Here is a 22,804-nt window from a genome sequence, read left to right on the forward strand (position 1 = left end):
TTCTTTTGGCTAACTGTAAGGATGTGTACTGTATATCGTTACACATATGCACTTCTATGAAATATGAAATATAAAATAGCATTCCTTTGTTTTTGCAGAGTACAAAGAAATTAAAAAGCAATCCTGACGGTGCATGAACACACAAAGAGTCACACATATTGAAGGGAAATTAGAAATAAATTATAAAAATATTTAAAATAGGAACATAAAAGACAATGTATATGAAATATAAATATCTATATAAAGGGTCAAACAGATAGTATCCGGGGTGGGATGAGACTTTTATTATTTAGTTTGCTGTTATATAAATATATAGAAATTATAAGAACATAAACAAATTAGTAAACAATCACACGCTGGGACTAAAAAAAATCGACATTATGTTAAATTGATCTCATCCAAATTGGTACATTTTCTCCTGTAAGCACAGTAGTTACATCTGCGATATAAGTTTATATAAATATATATATATATATATATATATTAGAAGTTACTTCACCTGTGTGATGGACCAAATCTGCACTGCATCCCTGCAAGAATCAGCAAAATAAAATAAGAATAAACAGAAAATATGAGACTACAGTTATTTGCAGACTGTGTCACACATCATTTGTAAATGTACCTTTTCCCAGGCACCATCTGACCTCACAGCAGCAGCCGGCGACTGGATGTGTCGGTTTGCTGCCTGTTGACGGTGTCGCACTAATCTCCTTCTGTTGCTACGGAGCCAGGAGTCCTTGGCAACCAACTTCACCACCTGACGACTCCTTGAAACTAGAGTCTGCACACTCAACCCGTCTGCCTGCCGTCTTAAAGACCTCTGAGGCAGGGTGTTGGAAAGAAAAGTGATACATGGAGGTCAGCGGTGAGGTCAGCGGTGAGGTCAGCGGTGAGGGCGGCTGTGCTGCTGCGGTATTTCTGGATCAGATTCCAGATATAGAAAAGCGCTCTGATGGCGTGGCAACAGAGGAAACGTCAGGAGCTGTTAAGACACACGAGAGGTCAGTCTCCCTCTCCAGATAAGCCCTTATAATTAGTTTTACTCGTAAATGTGGTGCCGCCAGGTGACCTGATGGTAGAGAGAGACTCCAACCGTGTGGAAGGTCATGAGTTCAGTTCTCACAGCTACAATGAAAGCACATCGAGTCACAGCGATCAGTGTAGTGGAAACAATTTATTTAAGTGTGAAAAAACGGTGTACAAGACAAACTGTTCACACAATACAATAGTTGGACGTGTTTCGCGTTAGGAAAAAAGCTCTGAAAATGTGTATGACTTTCTTTTTTCTTAAAAATGTGCTCTTACATTCTTCAAAAATGGTACAAATGAAGGCTTTGCACATAGCAGTGTTGTCCCAGAGTTAACAGACAGTGACTCAAACAGACTTCACAAAATAAAACAGTATTAAGACGAAACAACGAGGAACGAGCAGCTGAGCGCCATGACAGAAATAATCATTTTAAGAGTATTTTAAGATAAAGTAAATTCCCTTTTAAAATAGTAAAGACTTAACACTTACCACAGTATGTAACATTGTCATAAAAGCAATGGTTTTAAAGATCGACCTGTTTCATTCAGCTTTTATTTTGCAGTTGAGTGTCCTGTTGAATTATGCTTTATTTTCTAAATATTAACGGCACATCAGAAAAACTTTCACCGTCTTTTTTTCCTTAAAGCTCTAACAGTAACAGTAACAGTAACGTTTGCATGCCGGCCGCCCCAACAGGCAAAAAGAAGTCACTGTTTGAAGGGTGAAAATTTAAATACCCTGAAATGATGTCGCGTAGCAACACTGACCTGAATACAGCAGCCTTCAGTTTGGTGTTTAGCTTTGAATTTACGTACAAAATAGTGAGTGAATGGAACAGATCGTTATCAGTTGATATGAAAATCTTAAAAGCTTTCAGTCTTTATGTCGAGGTATTGAAAACTCCGTAGACTATGACAGACATTACGAGTCCAAATTAGAGAAATAACTGTTGGTTACAGCCGACAGTGCGTTTTAAATGTTTGCTTGCGTCCGTAACAAACCCTGTCTCTGATGCTGACGGACTGTTCATCAGCTGGTGACAAAGCTGCACATAGCGGCTCCTGAGATAAATCCACCGTGGTTCGGCACAATCTGACAGTCTGCATTAAAACCTTACGGCTGAGCAGCGTCATCCACAGCGTGTCTGAGTGACACGCGGAGGAAGAAGCGCGTGGTGACACCTGACCTGGGTGAAAACAAATATTTGGTGAAAAGTACATTTGAACACAGGTTGTAAGAAGTGGTGTAAGATAAAGATTTTTTAAAAACCAACTCATTTATTAAGATTTGGTCGTTTGGTAACAAGAAAATAGTTCTCAGAGTCACATCCAGACTACACCGCGCCGAAACAACAAATACCTTTTCATTTTCTCATAAATAAATAAAAGTTTCGGCCGACCCGGTGTGTCGTTGATAAAAACACAGGATTAAGTGACAACCGCCGACAGAGCCTCTTATCTGCCGTCACAGACCATCTGAAAGATCAGGTCCCGAGCGTCCTGAACGCCCGAGCTGAGCTGGGCCTCGCCCTTCTTCACGTGGGTACCGATGAGGAACAACTGGCGGTCTCCGACCTCGGACAGAGACAGAGCGTCGTGGAGGTCGGTGATGCCGCTGGCTCCTGGAAGGTCCTGGAAACACGAGTCAAAACACGTCAGACGGATGAAATGCACTTGGCGTTGAAACGTTAGCCTTTTACTAAAAGTTGTTTTTGCCCGCTATACATTTAAATATCACTGAAAACTACAAATATCAGCAAATATTCACATTTCAGGGCATGGAACTGGTGTAAATTTAGCATTTTTGCGTGAAAAACTCAGGGCTCAACGGTAACTAATTGGTTGCATACATCAGTTTTTGGCTGGAGGTGTTTCTCTGTGATTTAAAAGGTTAATTTTGACAATATGTGGTTAAATTGGTGAATGTCTGAACAGACTACAGGGTTCGTGCACCCTTTCCAAGGTCAAATTCAAGCACTTTCATGCTCCATTTTCAAGCTTTTCCAGCACATTAGAGCTGTGGTAAATTACACATTTCTACAAATACACACATAATTTTAAAAAGTATTATTTCACATTTTATCACGTTAAAAAGAGATGAAATTATGCTATAAACAACTAAAATTGTTGTTTTGCGATAACAGATGGATACGAAATTCAGTTAAATTCCTATTCTATAGATATTTTTTGCGAAAGAAACGCAGATACAATTTCAAGCACTTTCAAACCTTAAAAACATTAAAATTTAAGCATTTTCAAGGATTTTCAAGGATTGCAAGCACCCGTAGGAACCCTGAGACGAACCGAGCTGTTTTGGTGAGTTTTATTTTGTTTCTGTCAAGTTTGTGTGTTTTATACAATGAGTTAACAAAGCACTTAAGCTCGTCTCTCCAACAGGTGCACGTTATATTTCTGCAGTTGTAAGAAAATGTCCTTTTGTCCTTTGACATTTTATGAGTTTCAGAGTTAAAGATGAGCGTGTGGAACGTAACAAACTTGAACTTAGGGTGAGGGGTAGGAAAAACTAGGTACTGCCCGAGCCTAGTTGCCACTGATGGCAACCGAAGGCCAAGAATAGGTTGTCAGTTCCTCAAAGTGGTTACCAATGGCAACTGTTACTGTTGAGCCCTGAAATTGTCCAATGTTCTTAAAGGACAAAAGGCTTCTGCTGAAAAGAGTCTGGAGTATTTGTCTGTCATGCTCACCTGTTTGTTGGCCAGCACCATTAAAGGCAGGCGGGGGTCGAACGCCAGCAGCTCGTGTAAATGCTTCTTAGCGACGGGGAAACTCTGCGGGTTGGAGGACTCGACCACGAACACCAGCAGCAGGGCCCTGGACATGTACTTCTGCCAGTACGGCCGAAGCTCCTCTGTGCCTCCAACTGAGAGACGGACAGAGGACATTAAACTTGTGACTGACTCAGAGCAGAAGTGAGCGGCCATCATCTCTTCTGGGCTCAGAGTTCACACTCACTTTCTAGGAACTCGATGTGCAGGTCCTCTCTGCTGATGGAGACGGCGTTGAAGCCCTGCGTCGGCTGCATGTCCTGCTCCAGGCTCCCCGTGGACAGACAGTGCAGCAGGCTGGTTTTACCGGCGCCGTCCAGACCCAGGACCAGCACCTGTGTCCCCGCTGACTCCACAGGCTTGGACTGCAGCACACAGACCAGAACACATTCAAGCTGCTACCTGCAGTTCAGTTTCTGCACTGACACCATAAAGATACTTTTTCTACTAAATGAATCTAAGGATGCATCAACACCTGAGAACCTTGATATTATGAGCTGAAACAATTACTATAATCGATTTTATGATCAACTGTTTGATTAAATTATCAACCAAAAATAGTTTAGATTAAATATATTTAGGTTTTAGAAGAAGAAGAATTATTACTTTATTAATCCTGCAAAGGGGAATTACATTTTTTCACTGTTATTTTTCATGTTACACACACACAGGCCCGAAATACACACACATGCACAAACAGGACCTATGTACATGCAACTAATGGAGAGATGTGAGAGGGAGGGGGCTGCCAATGGATCGGAGCCCCGAGCAGTTGGGGGTTCGGTGCCTTGCTCAACAGCCGAGTCACCTATGGACTTCCAACATGCCTTCTATTTTCTTTTATAAATATGTATATTTTGAGAGTAGATGATTAAATCCAATTTAAAACTCATAATAAAAATAAAAAAAATCTTATAATTGTATATACAAATGAGCTAAACCCTTGTGTGTTCATGATTGTGTTCAAATTTGTTTTTATTTCATCTTATCTTATGATTTTGTATTATTGTCACAAATATCCTGCACTGTTCTTTGTTTGTGAATCCTGTCGTTTGTTTTCAAAAACATTTTGACAATTTGAATGTATTTGAGAAGTGAATGTACATTTGAAAAAACGTCAATAAAAATACAAATAAATCAATAAATAAGCAATGACATGGAAGAAACATTTAAAAAATAAAATGGAAATACCATTAAAATGTAATAAATTATAGGGATGTACGATATATCGGCATTAATATCGGTATCGGCCGATGTTTGTCATTTTTAAACATAGCGGCGTCGGTCTGATGAGTTAAAATGGGCTGATATTAACAACAGATGTTTATATCCGTCCGCATGACTGTGTTTTTTATGTTTGCATTGTTGCAGTGAAAGCTGTAAAATGTGATATTCATGTTTTTGATGTTTTGGATTCAGCCTTTTTCACAGATTTGAGTTTAAATGGAGCGACTTGAGCTTAAAACAGGTTTCGCAATCTAATAAATATCTGGCTGCCGTGAGTAACTTGGTCAGGATATTGTTTTGATTTACTGTACGTTCATGATTGTTATTCATGATCCAAACTTTCTCACAGGACTTTTGTGAGTTTAGGGAGTTAAACCGTACTTTAGTTCAGTTACACACTTGCTACAAGGTCGCTAAAAACCTTTTTATAGTCTATGGGTTGGTTACTTGTGTTTTACGGTAGCCTTGTTATTTTGAGGTAAAAGATGTTTTGAAAATAAAGGAAAATATTCAAAAATTTAAGCTTGCAAGATTTTCAGTCAGTAAAAAAACATTATCATCTCAGAAACCTTTTTTTTTTTACATTTATCAATATCGGTAAATATCGGTTATCGGCAATAACAGCTATATTAATATCGGATATCGACTAAAATTTTCATATCGGTGCATCCCTAATAAATAACATTCAAAAAATAAAAATATAAAAACAAACAAAAAACATAAATTAAAATTAAGCAAAAAAACACTCCAAAACCTTTAAAGAGAAACTAAAAATAAATAAAACATAACATAAAAATTACTAATTAATTCATTAATAAAAAAATAAAATAAAATAAAAAATAAATAACGTAAAAAAAAAAAAAATTAAAAACCCGACACCGTCCACCGGCGGTGCTTCCATGAAGGTGTGTCCCTATAGAAGCGTTTATTTCCCCGGCAACGGTTTTACCTGTGCCGCTCTCGGAGCTCCAGCAGCAACAACAGGCGCAGCAGCAGCGAAACAAACACTTTCTCCAGCCGCCGCTTCCTCTCTCTTCTCCCCCGTGTCCCGCTCTCCTTCCTCACGGACACTTTTACCGTCCCCTCCGGGCCGTGTTTCCGGCTTCTTCTCCCCGGAGGAGGACGCGTAGTTCCAGATAAGATAAGCGACTCCCCCCGCGAGGACGGCGGAGGCGCCGAGGACACCGGCTTCCCTCAAACCGAACATGGTGCAACAACCGCCGGGTTCTGTTTTCCTATTTCTCCGTCTAACTAACCGTCCCTTCCCGCCATTGTTGGACTTTTTAAGTTGAGTTTTCACTTTGGATCCACTTCTTCGTCCTCCTCCGCGACTCAACAAGTGGATTACCAGACCGGAAGCTGCGGAGGAACTCCTCCAGACGGCATTTCCGGGATGAAGCGGGCCGCTGTTTGTTGATGTAGTGTCTCAATCTCACCGCTGGGAGGCGCCATTACCCCCGGAATAGTTTCATCAAAAACCATCAAACTCATGGCTTCTTTACAATAAAGATGAATAAATAAAAGAATCAGATCCAGTTTTTCACCTGTTTAACATGTACACATTTGTTTTCTTTGTTTTTTTATTCTGTTTATTATTATCATCATTATTTATCTATTTATTCTTAGTCACTCTTTTCTCTCTTTCTTGTCGTTGTGCAATGTCTGCTCTGTGTTTTGTGCCTTGCATTTAATTTTCCCTTGGGGATAAATAAAGTTTTCTTAAATCTTGAATATCTGGAACACACTCTTTCAAATCCTGATTTAAGAGATTAAATTGTTTTTTGTTGGCCACTGCCTTTCAGTAAAGAAAACAATTTAAAAACTGCTTAAACTGCACTATAACTTCCATTAATTTGATATTCTTGGTTTTATTTCATGAAAAATGACTTTATTTGCTTGTTTTTATTTATTTTTTGCAATTATTGTAACTGAAAGACATTTTATATATGTTTCTTTCAGATGCTTTTATTGTTTTGTGTAAAGCACTTTGAATGTCCTTGTTGTTGAAACGTGCCTTGCCTCATTTATTTAGTTAATCGCAGCCTACTTGAGTTTTTTACTGGAATGAAATATATTTGTTATTGTTATTGTTATGACAGATCCTTTTAAATGTCTGAAATAACCAGTGGAGTCACCTGAGAAAAGACAACACACCAGATTGTGAAGCCAAACGTTTTTCTTACTCAAACAGGCAATTCTCATCTCATCTCATCTCATCTTCAGTCTCTTATCTGGGGTCAGGTCGCGGGGGCAGCAGCTCTAGCAGGGGACCCCAAACTTCCCTTCCCCGGGCCACATTAACCAGCTCTAACTGGGGGATCACGAGGCATTCCCAGGCCAGTGTGGATATCTAATCTCTCCACCTAGTCCTGGGTCTTCCCCGAGGCCTCCTCCCAGCTGGACGTGCCTGGAACACCTCCCTAGGGAGGCGCCCAGGGTTCATCCTTACTAGATGATCCTGAACCACCTCAACTGGCTCCTTTCAACGCAAAGGAGCAGCGGCTCTACTCAGAGTTCCTCACGGATGCTGAACTTCTCACAGGCAATTCTGAAGGATTGAAACCAAGAAGGTGGGACAATTGTGAAATAGATTTATTAACAAATTAAAGGATTCCTGTCCAACAACAGATGCAAAATCAGTGAAAATCAAATCAAACCCAACAGTTGATCGAACTAAAAGATGCACTTTATTTAACCTGCAGAACAGAAACAAAGGACAGAACCTCTCTGTGTATCTGAAAGTCTTCCCTATCATGGTTTGAAAGATGCTGCCTGGTTGATCCTCTTCACCGGCACCCTCTCCTGCTGCTCGGGAGCACTCAGGAGCCAGGCCTGGAGCCTGCACTCCTCCCGCGTCACCCCGAGACTCTTCCAGGTCCGAGCCCGCAGCGAGGGAGGCGGCCTCTTTCGACGCAGAGTCACAGTCTCCTGGAACTGCTCTGTCCCCGAGTTGGAGGACTCCGCTGTCTCGGCCTGTCGGTGCCTCCTGGACTTGCACGCCTCCTGGAAGTTGCCGTAGCTCTTCTGCTTGATGGAGGAGAGGAGTCTGGCCCTGCTGCTGGACTCGGCCTCGGCTGTCTCCTCCTCGTCTTCGTCAATGGATTTCTTGCCTTTGTTATCCTGTGAGAAAGTCTTCTGCTGCCAAGTGATGAACTCTGACATGCAGTCTTTCAGGCGGGTGGAGAAGTCACGATGGGTCATGGTGGCCTGGCAGCGGACCTCCACTGTGGCCTCCTTCAGCTTCTCATAGTGGCTCTGGAGGCCGGTCACCTCCTCCAGGATGTCTGCACAGAGGAGCTCCTGGACGGCCGTGGACCTCCCGAGAAACTCTGCGCACACAGGCTCCTTCTTTGGTTTCCTCTGCTTTTGGAAGGTGAGAAACTGTTGCATGGCGGTGAAGTGTATGGCTTTGGTTGACACAAGCTTCTGATATATGTAGACGACATCTTGATGCCCAGAATCCACAGAGTCCTTGACAAACTTCTGAACTAGAGCCCAGTCCCCCAGAGCGAGTCTTATCTTCACGGGAGGGACGGTGAGTTGCGCGTGGTACAAAGCGAACATCAAATACAAGCCTCCCACTCGGATCTGGTAGCTGTGCGGAGGCAGGAAGTACTTCACAGCTGTAGCCAGAGCTACTCTGCAGAACCTCTTCATTTCAGACACACTGTTGAAACCTAGAAAAACATCCGAGAAGCACATCTCCCTCCAGACAGCTGAGAACTCCTCATACCTGACAGAGTCTTTCTGCTGGAAACGAGCAAGTAGCTCCTCCACGTCTTCAGTCAGAGGTTGGTAAAAGAAACCAGAGTAAATGGGCGGCTCACGAGGCATCCTGTCCACAAAACAACAGCCTGAGACCACAAGGACACGCTCAAACTGTTTGTCAGAAGTCTGAAAGAGCTCCTAATTGGCAAAATACCTGAGAGCCACGCCCATAAGGAGGAGGAGTCAGTTAATTAACCATCAGGTGTGGTTTACAAGGGTGTTGCATTCAGGGGGCAATGGAATAATCAGACAAATTAGTTTTCAACCTTTGTTCAAATGTAACTTGTAATATGGTATTAGGTTGTAACTGTTAGAAAAATGATTCATTAACATGAACCTGATGACAAGCGAGGTAAAGCAATATTTTAGTGGTTTTATAGGGAATTAGGGAAAATAGGCCACAACACATTTTCTTTGTATCGTTATTAATAATACGACTGTTCAACATTAGGGAAATGATTCAGGTATGAGGAGCAGAGTCCCTTATATAGTCCATATGTTTATTGGGCAAGGTTATTATAATAAACTAAAACTGAAACTACAAGGAAAATAAGTACTGATCAATTAAGCTGAAATTAAATTAAAAACTAAAATGAAAACTAACACTAGACTAAAACAATGTTGCTTGGTTAAAAAAACGAATAAAATTAAAAATGCACCGTTGTGACGAAAAAAGAGAGCTGAGCCAGAAGGCAAAGCCCTCGATCTACCAGTCAATCTTTCTTCCTACCCTCACCTGTGGTCATGAAAGCTGGGTCATGATCGAAAGAACCAGGTTGAGGGTAAAAGCGGCCGAAGTGTGTTTCCTCAGGAGGGTGGCTGGAGTCTCCCTTAGAGAGAGGGGGAGAAGTTCAGCATCCGTGAGGAACTCGGAGTAGAGCGGCTGCTCCTTTGCGTTGAAAGGAGCCAGTTGAGGTGGTTCAGGATCATCTAGTAAGGATGAACCCTGGGCGCCTCCCTAGGGAGGTGTTCCAGGCACGTCCAGCTGGGAGGAGGCCTCAGGGAAGACCCAGGACCAGGTGGAGAGATTAGATCTCCACACTGGCCTGGGAACGCCTCAGGATCCCCCAGTTAGAGCTGGTTAATGTGGCCCGGGAAAGGGAAGTTTGGGGTCGCCTGCTAAAGCTGCTGCCCCCGCGACCCGACCCCGGATAAGAGGCTGAAGATGAGATGAGACGTACATTCATTTCAGTGTTACTTTACACATCTAGATTTGCTGAAGAAGGGGGGACCTAGTCTGGGATTATTTGAAAGAAAATTAGATTTAACTGCGTTCATTCTGAAAGGCAGAGTCCTATTCCACACATTTTATTCTAACTGATTTGATAATTATGTTCACGAATTTCATTCAATAATGATGAATCATATCAGTCTACTGTATGACCACCAGAGGGCTTCACCTACGGAACCCTCTATCTAAATAAGGGGATAGAATAAAATTACATTTAATAAATAAATAAATAACTAATGCACACGCAGTTCAGTCATCTAGTTAAATGCATGAAACACAGACGTCGTGTGTGATTGTTAAGGGTTTTATTAAGACTTAACAAAGGGGACACCTGTTTGGTCCTAAAACATGCATCGGACAGAATTAAATTCAAGAATTTAAATTCTTTCGCTTGAATTTGGACCAACACAGGGGTTGAAAAATAAATATTCTTTGACACCGCATCTTTGCAGCCGACTGAAAGTAAAGAGACAGTTTAAGGAAAACAAACAGCCAGAGTACGATGTCCTAATACTCAGACCCATGAAGCGTTAAGGACAATTCTCACAAAATTTAACTTCAAGTTACTTTGCAAAAGCAGGTTTTTCTTTTATTCTAACCACTGTGGAGCTGATCTGTGGAGTCTTTCATTAACAGTGTAACAAAAAATGACACTGAATTAAATGAAAATAAGGCCTAGATGTCAGGAGGGACATGATTTTAATGATTTCATTGAAACTTCATAGAATAGAAGTTGGCTCCATCAACCAAACAGTCTATTATCACCAGGTGTTTATTTACAGATGTTCCTGAAAGCATGGTCTAAAAATCTGACACATACAAGAAGATAAATGTGTCATTTTGATAAAAAAGAAACAAAAAAAGCAACAGGTAACAGCAAAGCAAGACGTTTGTTTCCATTCATCTGACCTTTAAAACAAAACAATAGGTGTGAAATATGTGTAGATGTACTCTGACCTCAGAAGGTCACCAGTTAAAAAGTAAAAACACTAAGAAATCTACTTTTGCAGAGCAACAATAAAGTTACTTTCAGTGGAACTGTCCCATAACCTCCCCCTCTTCTTTACTTTTCACGCTACAAATTGATGAGCGAAGAGGGGAGCTTTTGGTTTCACATATTTCACTGAACAAAAAGTACAATTAAAACGTGAAACATAAAAAAAAAAAGAGAGAAATGATTTCTTGGTGAGACATCGGAGTACCGTGGCGCCTCCGCCTCATGTGTCGCTTTCCTCCCGACTACCAGCCGCCTTTGCCTCCCTTCTTCTTCTTCTGTGGGGCCTTCTTGCGCGTGGCCCCTGAGGCCGCGGGTTTCTGCTGTCGTGGGGGGACCACGTTGCTGGCGGGGGCCGCAGAGGAGCCGGACGCGGACCCTGGTCTGGGGGAGGTAGGGGGGCTGCTGGCCGTCTTACTGGCATCCCTGGAACAGAGGAAGAGCCAAAACCGTGTCAGAGAGGTCGCTTTCAAGGGAGTATTTGTTCTTTCTACGAACATTGTGCACCTAAAATTCACCTTTATACCCTTTAAATACGTTGAAATGTGATGTGTGGTAAACCTCATGCCATTTGTGCCAATGAATAATTTGAATTTTTTATTTTTTTTAAATGACACTGCCTCTCTTTCAGAGGCATCTCAGACAGTCTCACCACATGGATTTCCACTTTGGCTGAGACTGACAATCATTTTTAGTTTTGGCTTCTGCACTGCAGCTGGACGTCTCCACTCAGCGTTCACTGGCAGCGAAACAAAAAGGCCAACCTCGCGTCTTTTTCCTCCATTAGTTGATTGCTGGGTCTCAATTACAGGAAATTGCACCCAGACAACTCCACGCGCAGGTGATGTGCATACACGTGCGCGTCGTGATTCTTTACTCACAGCTCAGCCGAAGCTCCTGCTGTTGCTCCCTGCGTGCCTTTCCCGATCTGATCCTTCTTCTTTCCCTTCTTCTTGCCTCTGTAGTACGAGCGCTCCTTCATGGGCAGCCAACGCTCCTGGTCAGGGGTCCCTTTGGGGTCGTAGTTCTTGGGCAGTTTGCCTGAAGAAGAAGATCGGGAGGATTCAGCACATGTGACACACAGTATCTGAGGTCAATAGATTTTGAAAGCTTCTTGTATAATAGGAAAAATCTTTTATAATATTGTTGTAATTCCTGCTGGTGGCCCATAGAGGTCAATACCCATTTAAATGCTGCAACAGTAAATTATTTTAAATGTGCTAATAAGGAAGACGTCATTGCTGCAACACATTTCCTGAGATTATTTGCCATTTTCTGTTATTTTGGAGAATATCACAATGTAATTGATGGCATACCTCGCTTCTTCTTCTTCTTCTTTTTGATCTCGCCTTGGCTGTGAAGAAAATGCAGATGTGTTAGCATAACAGGAGCCTCATCCATCCCACTCTATATTTAAATCCAGAAAATGTTGTGAAATCGGTGGAGTTGATGTGAATGAGCGTATCGAGGGTTTACCTTTGTTCTTTGGGAAGGTTTTCTCCTGGGACCTTTGCAGCCTTTTTCCTGACGTAGGTGGCTCCGTGGGAGTTCTCCAGCTCGTCCACGTCCACGTTGAGCGCCATTGTGTCTGCGGATGGTAGGTGCTTGCTGAGGCTGGAGAGGAATGCTGAGGACATAACTACTTCTCTACTTGACATTTGAAATGTTCACCATTTGTTTTGGTCAGTCGGCTCTTCCTGATCTCAGGTTGGATGATACCGGATGGAGCGCCAAGGCTAACAGCATGCTCTCTGCAATGAACAGCCAACTACTTTCACAAAAAAGCAATTCGTCGTTTTGTCTATGAAATGTCAAGTAGTGGAAAATCCCCTTTTATTTTCCTGAGGCCTGTGGTGGCATCTTTATACGCCTTCCTCTTAATCCGATCATCAGTCTAAAAAGACAAAGATATTCATTCATTTTCATCTTCAACCGCTTATCCCGGGGTCGGGGAAAATCCTCACACTTGAGAAACTAAAACCAGCGCATGTTTGGAAGCTTTGCTTGAAAAATGAAGAACGACTAATGAGTTTCAGCTCTAGTGTCCATTTCGATCATTTCAGTAGGTCAAAGGATACGATTTGGCTTTATTGGTGTCCACCAGAGAATACGCCGAGATGAGTTGTGCCAGTGTGTGGATGTCGTTGGTGTTTTGCCTGTTTCAAGAAAAAAACAAAATATAATTAAGCTTCATTGTTGTGAAAGAAAGACTTCCAAACACTTTATGACCATCACAATGCAAACATAAAAATGGATAAGTTAAAACACTCACAGATGAGCTGCAGAAATGTGTAAATGAATAAATGCTTTGCCTTCACACTGAGTTTATATTCTGAGCACCTTGTAATGATGTTAATCACGCCGTTTAACAAACTGATGAACGTGAGTTACTTGACCTCATGCCGACAAGATTGATTGAGCACATTATGGGATTCCCCCACAAATACTCCACACATGTTGAACCTGAAGAGTGTTTTGCATGGCCGTAACTCACTTCCACAGCTGCTCCAAATCACTAATGGCTTCTTTTTTCCGCCCGTACTTCAGTTTGAAATTGGCAGCTTCTCGGACGAGTGCCAAGTGTGCAGCAGATCCGGGCTGTGGAGGAGGAGGAAGAAGAACAGGCTGATGACTGCACAGCGGAAACATTCAGAAAGTGTCCGGTTCAAAGGAAGTCTCGCCAGAGTGGCCTTTTGATTTTTGTGGGATCGAAACCAAACTTGGGACACGAACCTGTTCAGACTGGAAGTGCTCGATAGCTTGTTTGAAGATCTCAATAGCGCTGTCGATATCTTCTTCGTGGGAGTACATTGTGACCAGAGCGGAAATCTGAGGAGTTAATGACGCAGTTCAGAGGAACAGTGTGAGAGTTGATCGAGTGACCAGGGCAGTTTAACCGTCTATCATTGATAGAAACAGTAATCAATCCAAACAGCCTTACCATCCCTGATTTGTGCTTGAACTCTTCAATGGACCTTAAGACATCACAAGCTTTTGTTACGTGACCTGAGGACCAAAAAAAAAGACCCAAAACAAAACATTAGCACACAAATGCAGCCATTGTGACGATGGAAAAGCCCAAAATGTAACATATTACACTTAAAGTCAGTAGAAAATAAAGCTTATTACTGGAAAACTAAATTTTAAAGGGCAACAAAACACTTTGAAATCTTCAATTAGAAGTTGTACCTTCTTAATTATGAACGTTTAAGCACTCGGATGATTAAAAAACTGGTTTAACTAATCAGTTAAACAATTAAACATGCTTTCATTCCACTACACATGTTTATTACATGTTGGTCATGTATTCATTTAAGGAAACATTTTCAACTGATATCCTGATCTAAGAGAGTCAAAGAGGTCGGCCTGTCTGAACACATCAAATATAAAAACCAGTACCTTGTATTAAATACAGTTGTGCCATTGTCAGTTTGATGCCAGATGCACTTTCTGGATGTTGGTCTGAGAATTGCTGGAAAACAAAAGAATAATCAGTTCTGATTATCTTAGGAAAATACAACTTACTGAATTAATACAAAATCATATGAACTTAGTTACTCCAGTCAAGTCTAGGGATGTTAGGATCAACCTAATTACATAATGTTACGGTTTCATAACCGTCAGAAGTGTAGAAGCTACAATAACTCTGCACTGTTGCCCTGTGCGTTTGTGAGAAAAGCTTGTTTTAGTAGGCGAGTCAGACTGAATGAGGTGGTTCGGGCATCTACTAAGGATGCCCCCTGGGCGCCTTCCTACGGAGGTGTTCCAGGAACGTCCAGCTGGGAGGAGGCCTCGGGGAAGACCCAGGACTAGGTGGAGGGATTATATCTCCACACTGGCCTGGGAACGCCTCAGGATCCCCCAGTTAGAGCTGGTTAATGTGGCCCGGGAAAGGGAAGTTTGGGGTCCCCTGCTAAAGCTGCTGCCCCTGCGACCCCGGATAAGAGGTTGAAGATGAGATGAGTCAGTCTGAAGAAACCCAGCAGTGTCTGTAGTTTCTACCTGGAGCAGCTCGATGGCCTTGCTGTGCTGCTTCTCCCGGCACAGCTGAGCGACCTGGATGAGGACCGGCCGCGGGTGACCAGGATTCTGAGACTGAAGACTGGAGGACAGTTTCCTGCACTGGTCAGCCTGTTGACAGCAAATCAGCAAATCGTGATCAGTGAAAACATCTCACATAAAAGGATAATGAGGCATTACCGTTACTCTCTACATCAGAATCCTAACAGCTTTCTATCTACCTGGTTAGTGTACATGGACAGGAGGGCTTTGTTGAAATCTATGGCCTGCAGCTGCTTCCTCGCCAGTTTGTACTCAACACCTTCAGCGTTCGTCAGTTTCACCTTTTTCTTTGAGTCAAACACGTTTTGGTCCTAGAAAAACAAACACACACAGACACACACAGAGCTTTAATAAACACATCTGAACCAGTTGGCATGTTGATGTCAGTCGTGCGGTTATCATGCACTCACCTTGTTTATTGTAATGATATTGTTGGCAGTCACAGCAAGAAGCCCCACATCGGATGGCCTGTAAATGAAGAACATATTATGGAATATCGATTTGATATCTGCTAACGACTTACGTATGGACTTAAATGTGCGCGAGTACCATCACAACACAAGTTCAAACTAGAATATGAAATCCTTATTTTGACGTGTGTTAGGGAGCCCATTAAATGTGATGAGCGCTGAACTCACTTGAGCTTGATGACCTGGTTGTAGAGCTGCAGAGCCTCGTCGGTCCGACCTTGTAACTGCATCACGTACGCCATCTGAGAATGGATGACGGCCAGCTCAGACTCGATGTCCTCCTCAGTCACATCCTGAAAGAGACAAAGCAGCAGTGACAGGGATTTGTCCGGCATAAGTAGAGAGCCAACAGTATTAAGACAAGCATGGGCATTGTTGTACACCATTACTGAAAATAAAAAAACACCATAATAATAATAATAATTCACATGTGATCAATTTCTAGTTGATTGTAATGGCAATAACATTTCAACTCAACCAATTATCAATTTCAAAATCACAATCTTTGTCCTGACTTTTCTGGGAACTGAACATTCTGCCGCCATTCAGCAAGGTCTATCCACAGTACTTTCAACACTTTTTTACTGATAACAACAATAATGCGTTCCATAATTGTTTGTGCCTTTTCCAAGTTTATCTCCAAAGCAATATCAGTCAAAAGCAACTGGACTTGGTTATTTGTCTAGGAAGCTGTTTCACCTCTCATCCAAGAGGCTTCATCAGTTCATGTACGCATCTGACCAGGCTGGGACTGGACCAGGACCAGAACCAGGCTGGGACTTGGCCGAGGACCAGGCCGAGACTGGTCCAACTATCTCCAAGTGCCAACGACCTTTGCTTGGAGCACAAAGGGTTCCAGTGACATCATCAGTCTTGTGAGAGGTTGAAGACCTGGATCTCCATGCATTTAGTTGGTCCAGTCCCAGCCTGGTCAGATGTGTACATGAACTGATGAAGCCTCTTGGATGAGAGGTGAAACGTCTTCCTAGACAAATAACCAAGTCCAGTTGCTTTTGACTGAAATTGCTTTGGAGATAACGATGACCTGAACAAATGAGAATATTCACAGGCAAGTTTATAAACTCCCTAAATATCTTTCAAGATCAAATATAATATGTTCCACAAAGTGAATCACATCATCTCTGAAGCATCTTCTACTATTTTACTGATAAAGATGTTAAAATGAAAACATGATGAATGATACTTCAATGTTTTAGAAAAACAAGGCCACACTCACCGAATCGTCCGCCAATGAGACTCTACAAAGCTCTGTGGAAGAAAAACAACCAGTTAATGTCAAATCGAGAATGGGAAAAATAGAAAGTTGACAGAGAAAGCGAAAGAGTGTGGCTGACCCTCCGCTTGTTGTAGTTTATTGAGGGCCTCTGTGAGCTGTCCTTGGCCAATCAGAGCGCAGGCAGCATTGTAGCAAAGCTCGTACGTGGACTCGGGAAGACCCAGATCTTCCTGTAGAAGAAAATATAACAAATCATCATGAACAAATATATATTACATTCACAGTAATTAGCTGAAACCATGAATCTCTTTCTTTTACATGTATTTGTCTATGTGAGAGGAGCTGTTCCAGAAATTTAACCTGCCACTTCAAACACGCTGTGTTAAAGTTCAGTTCAGTTCAGACAACTTCATTAGTCCCCAGATGAAAAGGTACATTAACACTTTTGTCAGTTTAAGTTGCTCTTGAAGAGCATCAGACCTAGTCCACACGTACGCATGTATGTTTTAAAACAGCCATTTCTATGTGCGTTTGCCTTTTGTCCACACTGTGTTTTAGGTCACCGAAAACATTCATTGTCATTCATTCATTCATTCATCTTCAACCGCTTGTCCCTATCGGGGTCGTGGGGGGGCTGGAGCCGATCCCAGCTGCCACGGGCGTGAGGAGGGTACACCCTGGACAGGACGCCAGTCTATCACAGTACGCATGTATGTTTTAAAACAGCCTTTTCTATGTGCTTTTGCCTTTTGTCTACACAGACTGTGTTTTAGGTCAGATCTCTCAGAAAACTGATGATTTTCAGAAACCTCAGTGTTTCAGCATTGTCGTGTCGACTGGAGGTTTTGGCTTGTGACATCAGAGAGTGCAAAGTTTTCTCCTTTATTCTGCGTCACGAATGAGGCGGCGTTTTGTTCATCGCGGACGTGACCAACACAGCACCGGTTCTAACCGCTAACAGGAGTTTGACATTCATTCATTCATCTTCAACCGCTTGTCCCTGTCGGGACCGTGGAGGAGGGGGGCCGGAGCCGTACACCCTGGACAGGACGCCAGTCTATCGCAGGGCACATAGAGATGAAAAGAGACAGACAACCATTCACACCTACGGGTGATTTAGAGTCATAAATTAACCTAAAACAAGCATGTTTTGGACTGTGGGAGGAAACTGGAAAACCCGGAGAAAACCCATGCAGACACGGGGAGAACATGCAAAATACACAGTAGGGCTCCAGCAAGGATTCAAACCAGGAACCGTCTTGCTGTGAGGCGACAGTGCTATCCACCATACCACGGTGACATGTTTACGAACCTACACACTTTGTCACTATACTGAGGAACAGAGGCGTCTGAATGGCTACAGAATGATCAATGCGCCCTTGCAGCCATCCTTGTCTTCTTCTTTTTGTGTGTGTAACTGACTGACATGGCTTTAGGGTTAGGGTTATATTGCCCACTGACGGTTCGGAATGCTCTTGACAGCGCTTTAATGTGTTTTGGGGTTTTCATTTGGACGGAGATTTACCTACGCGTGACTGAAACATAAAACACTGTCCGGATCAACGACACAAAAAAACACTGGCATCAAAAAGCCCCAAAAATTGAGTGCTTACCAATGGAGCTTCTTCCCACTGACTCATAGAAGCCACCACAGCAGCGAGGTTGGTCTTCCTCTCCTCCTCGTACTCATCCTGGGAGTTCCTGATCAGATCTGTGTAGACGGACTTGCAGTCATCGTAGCGCTCCAGTCTGTACAACTGGACAATAAAAAGAGAGACATCTCCGATCAGCAGGAGTCTTTAAATCAAACACTGATTCAGTTATTAAAAGTAGTTTTAATGAGAGGTGACAGTAACAAAGTAAACATGATGCATAGATTCAAATAGGAGTCATATCCCACGTCTTATGGACTGTGTGCTTTCGAGAGATGCTCCACATCAACAAGGAGGTGGGCAAGGACGCAGTTTTCTTTCCCTTGAAAGGTCTCATAAGTACACAGTCTACAAATCAAAAGCACACAACAATAATAAATAGTTTCAGAATCCAAACAGCCTTACCACTTGACCGTAAAGCTCCTTCAGCTTGTCTGTTTGTTCCGGAGCGGTCTCGATGGTCTTCAGGGCACTTTCCACTCGGTTCAGCCGGTACTCACAGTACGCCTTCTCAAACACAACATCACTGAGAGAGAAGAGAGATAAACATTAGTCTATCGGAGAGATAGTGCCAACCCCGACACATGGAAGTCATGTGTCGAGTGTTATGTGTAAAGCATAAAATAAGTAAAAACTGCATTCAATTATAATATTCTTTAACTGTTTTCATAACAGCATCAAACAAATGACATATTTTTTATAATAAAATAGGACTGGAACTGCTGATGATTAGTATGGAAGAGCCTTTCTGCTGGTTTGAAGTTTGCAAGACAGAATATATTGTTTCAAGAGAAGATTTCAAGTCTTTTCTGTTTATTTTAGTTTGTGTTTGAATGTGTAGTATGTACGTTAATACTTATTTTCTACACCCTATAAGGCCCGTTTATCTGCTGCTCTACAATTACACTTGAATGGTAAATTAATGGTATAAATGTCACATGTTTTTGTCAGTTCAACAGTCCAAAAACACACAGATATTCATTTTACAATCACTTGAAACAGTGAGTATTTGAGAAGCTAGAATCAAAGTTTAGTGTTTTTGCTTGATTTAAAAAGAAAATAATGGATTATTAAACTATTCATGTTCTGTCTGGTTACTCGGACAATTCCAGTGTAAATATTAACAATGCATTTACTAATCAATACATATTAAGATTTATAAACAGAGTTAATAATTACCTGCCAAGCAGCTTTGAATGGGTGTTCATGACATTCAGCGCCTCTTTGAAGCTGCCATTCTGAACAAGGCAAACTATTTTACAGTGAAGAGCCGTCACATCATCCCTGTTTTCCTGCAGAACTGCGACAAGAGGACACAAACACACAGATGTTTAAAGAAACGGTGCCAACTACGCACTGAGATACTGTTGAGTGAAAACATGGCTATTCGAAGAACATCTGAATCATCTGCAGCTCAACGTGACAAGAACGAGGGAGCTGGTAGTGGATCTGAGGAGGGTGAGAACACGTGACCCCTGCCTCCCCCCAGGGGGTCCCTGTGAACACTGTAGAGGAGTACAAGTACCTATGGGGTGTGCTAGAAACGCAGAAGAGGTCTATAACAATTAAAAACGATCTTTTAACAAGTGAATCTCCAACGCTGTCAGAGTTTTCTGAGAAATTGGAAACACGTAACCACGTAGAGACAAAATGTACATGCCGTTGTGTAAATAAGATACATAACATAAGGCTGTTTAGTTCGTTTACTAAAAGGACAGAACTGTTCTATAGGAAATGGATCCTTAAATGACTCCTGTTGGGATCTGACACTATTTAGAAAATACAATTCAATAATTTAACTTGATGTTCAAGGCGGGCAGGGGATTGCCGTTTTCCCCTACCATATAATATAATGGCAGGGGAAATATTGATTACATTATTAATTTTTAAGCAAGATTTGTTTCTGTCCAGAAAGCAAATTTCTGTCTCGACTTTAAGATGAGTTCACTAATTTGAGAAATCCTCATCGAGCCAGATGTCAAGATATTTGTACTCCGCAATTCTTTCAATTTCTGAGCCAGTTGTGGTGTTAAGATGCTGACTGATGCAATCATAATTTGTGTCGTTCAGATATAAATGGAAATTACTGCCATTTTCAGAAGGAATAATATCATTAATAGAAACCGTAAACAGCAATGGACCTAAGACAGACCCTTGCGGTACACCTCCACTAACAGACAAACAATCTGATTTCGTATGGCCAGGCTTTACACATTGACAAAACCATGCACATGCATCAACATCCAACCCCATTGCATCTTATTTTCTCAAGAGCAAATAATGATTTACTGTATCACATGCTTTGGATAGATCTATAATCAGAGCAGCACAATGAGACCTCCTGTCTAATGTCGATATGATGTCGTTAGTCACCAGGGTGATTGCTGAGATCGTGCTATGGTTGGCCCTGAAACCAGACTGAGATGATTTAAAAGGGAGCAGTCTGAGATAAAAAAGCTTAAGTTGAGAGCTGACCCAGGACTATTTAGCCAGACAGGGTAAATTGGATGTAGGGCGATAGTTATTCAAGGTATCTCCATCTCTACCATATATTAATGTTCTGTTTTTCTAATATATGTTGTTTCTATATCTAGAGTTTGTGACGACACTCTGATTTTGATTGTGAACAAAGAAAAAACCCAACAGGCACTTAACGGTTTGGTGACAGCTGACAGAGAGCTGGTTAGCTGCCGACCATAATAAGTAAGCGGTTAGGCTAGGGACACGTCACTCATCAGGGAAGGACGGCGCATTTCTGGAGCTAAATATGATTCAATTACTTCACATAACTTCACATAATACAGATGGATTTGTAGCTACAACACTTAGGTACACGATTATGAGCCGAGGTTTGGTATATGAAGCTAACTCGGTGTTTGAGAGACCTGACAAGTAGATGTCTAACTGCCGTTAGCATAGCCACATGCTAACAGCTGCCCATGCAGCTGGCCCCGGGCTGAGCCAGTGAACTCCCCGCATATTGGACCGTGTGTCTGCTGTCCGACGGTACCTCCGGTTCCGTTTGTAACCACGGGAGCACACGGGGGTACCTACTTTTAGTCAGAGCTTTCAGGGCTCTTGTAAAGTCTCCATTTTGACCGCAACGGTTTACTTCGGTCCACAGCGAAGCGACCGAAACTCCTCCGCTCGCCATCTTCGCCGAATGGGCTTTACGGAGTCACCGGAAGAAGAATGTTAAACACTTCCGGGTTAACAGGAATTTTATTTATACATTTTACAAAAAGAATAAAAACACAAACTGGAGATTGTTGATAAACGACGACGTTATTTTCAGAGTTGATGTAAAGAAAATATTTATACAGTATTTTTCTCACTTAGTAGTGACGCAGACAAATGACGCCTTCACTGCCAATTAATAAAGTTCGGCTTTCGCAGAGCTGCCATAGAAGGTAGTAAGTCTGTGCTGCAGCAGTAATCTGTTAGGGTAGTTGGTTATATTTGAGCACATTTCGGCTGTATTTGACAAATAATATGAGATCAACTTTATTTATCGCACACACGTGTTACAGCAGCTCAAAAACCTATAAGCAAAATCAAAAAGTGATTGAGTGATACATAAAAACGAGACGAAATAAAAAAAAACAAGACAAAATACAAATAGAAAATAAAATAAAAGCTATATACACAGGCCTACATAACTACATGCCCTGAAACGCAAAATCAAAACAGCAAATCAAAAAACACAACAACAAATTATAAAAACAAAAGAACAAATAGGAAAACACAACAACAAATCATAAAAACACAACAACAAATAGGAAACACAACCACAAATCACAAAACACAACAACAATACAATCGCAAGCACCTTGTGTTTTTCTCATAATCTGTCCAATGCACCTTATATTATATGTTTACATTTTCACAACAATTAGTCTGCTTATTTAGACATTTTATTTTTTGTTATCTTTTATATTGTATTTTTATATTACTGTTTCGATGTGTCTGTGTGTAATGCTGTTGTTATTCTATTCTATTCTATTCTAACAAATCACAAAACACAACAAAGCATAAAAACACAACAACAAATAGGAAATCCTCAGAGCCACCGTACTTTCACTTTTACTAGCCTTTAACATATAAACATCTTAGAATATAAGAATAATGGCTTCATACATGGGAGAAGAGGAGAATAACATGAGGGGTTACAGTTGGATATTAATAGTTACGATAAATTTAAATACTTTTGCACTTGTAATGATATTGCACATGTATGATAATTTCACACTGTAAACAGGCGATATTGCACCGATGCAATATTGTACATATAATGGTACAGATACAGATAATGGCATGAATAAATAGTTTAATACAAATCAAATCAGAG

At 41.7% G+C, this 22,804-nt stretch overlaps 3 protein-coding genes across 3 annotated transcripts; all 3 read right to left on the reverse strand.

The window, feature by feature from the left end:
* Positions 1–1,154: 1,154 nt before the first annotated feature.
* Positions 1,155–6,386, reverse strand: arl9 (ADP-ribosylation factor-like 9). Its single transcript, XM_083915490.1, has 4 exons — positions 5,992–6,386; positions 4,003–4,180; positions 3,735–3,910; positions 1,155–2,661 (listed from the first exon to the last, which is right to left on the reverse strand). Exons 1-4 carry the CDS (start codon positions 6,247–6,249, stop codon positions 2,485–2,487), a joined length of 789 nt encoding a protein of 262 aa, XP_083771616.1. The 5' UTR covers positions 6,250–6,386; the 3' UTR covers positions 1,155–2,484.
* Positions 6,387–7,793: 1,407 nt separating this feature from the next.
* On the reverse strand, positions 7,794–8,876 carry LOC310947934 (snRNA-activating protein complex subunit 1-like; the record flags this gene model as incomplete). The annotated part of the gene is made up of 1 exon (XM_083914918.1): positions 7,794–8,876. One exon carries the CDS (start codon positions 8,874–8,876, stop codon positions 7,794–7,796), a length of 1,083 nt encoding a protein of 360 aa, XP_083771044.1.
* A 1,455-nt stretch (positions 8,877–10,331) lies between these two features.
* Positions 10,332–21,620, reverse strand: srp72 (signal recognition particle 72). The gene is made up of 19 exons (XM_083915719.1): positions 21,511–21,620; positions 19,636–19,756; positions 18,862–18,982; positions 18,418–18,561; positions 16,923–17,034; positions 16,805–16,836; positions 15,736–15,860; positions 15,508–15,565; positions 15,277–15,408; positions 15,038–15,166; positions 14,435–14,507; positions 13,977–14,041; positions 13,769–13,864; positions 13,530–13,633; positions 13,114–13,191; positions 12,512–12,649; positions 12,352–12,389; positions 11,917–12,076; positions 10,332–11,461 (listed from the first exon to the last, which is right to left on the reverse strand). The coding sequence occupies exons 1-19, from the start codon at positions 21,608–21,610 to the stop codon at positions 11,281–11,283; spliced, it is 2,007 nt and encodes a 668-aa protein (XP_083771845.1). The 5' UTR covers positions 21,611–21,620; the 3' UTR covers positions 10,332–11,280.
* Positions 21,621–22,804: the final 1,184 nt, after the last annotated feature.

Source organism: Echiichthys vipera, assembly GCF_963691815.1.
Source record: "Echiichthys vipera genome assembly, chromosome: 6".
NCBI classification, from domain to species: Eukaryota; Metazoa; Chordata; class Actinopteri; order Perciformes; family Trachinidae; genus Echiichthys; species Echiichthys vipera.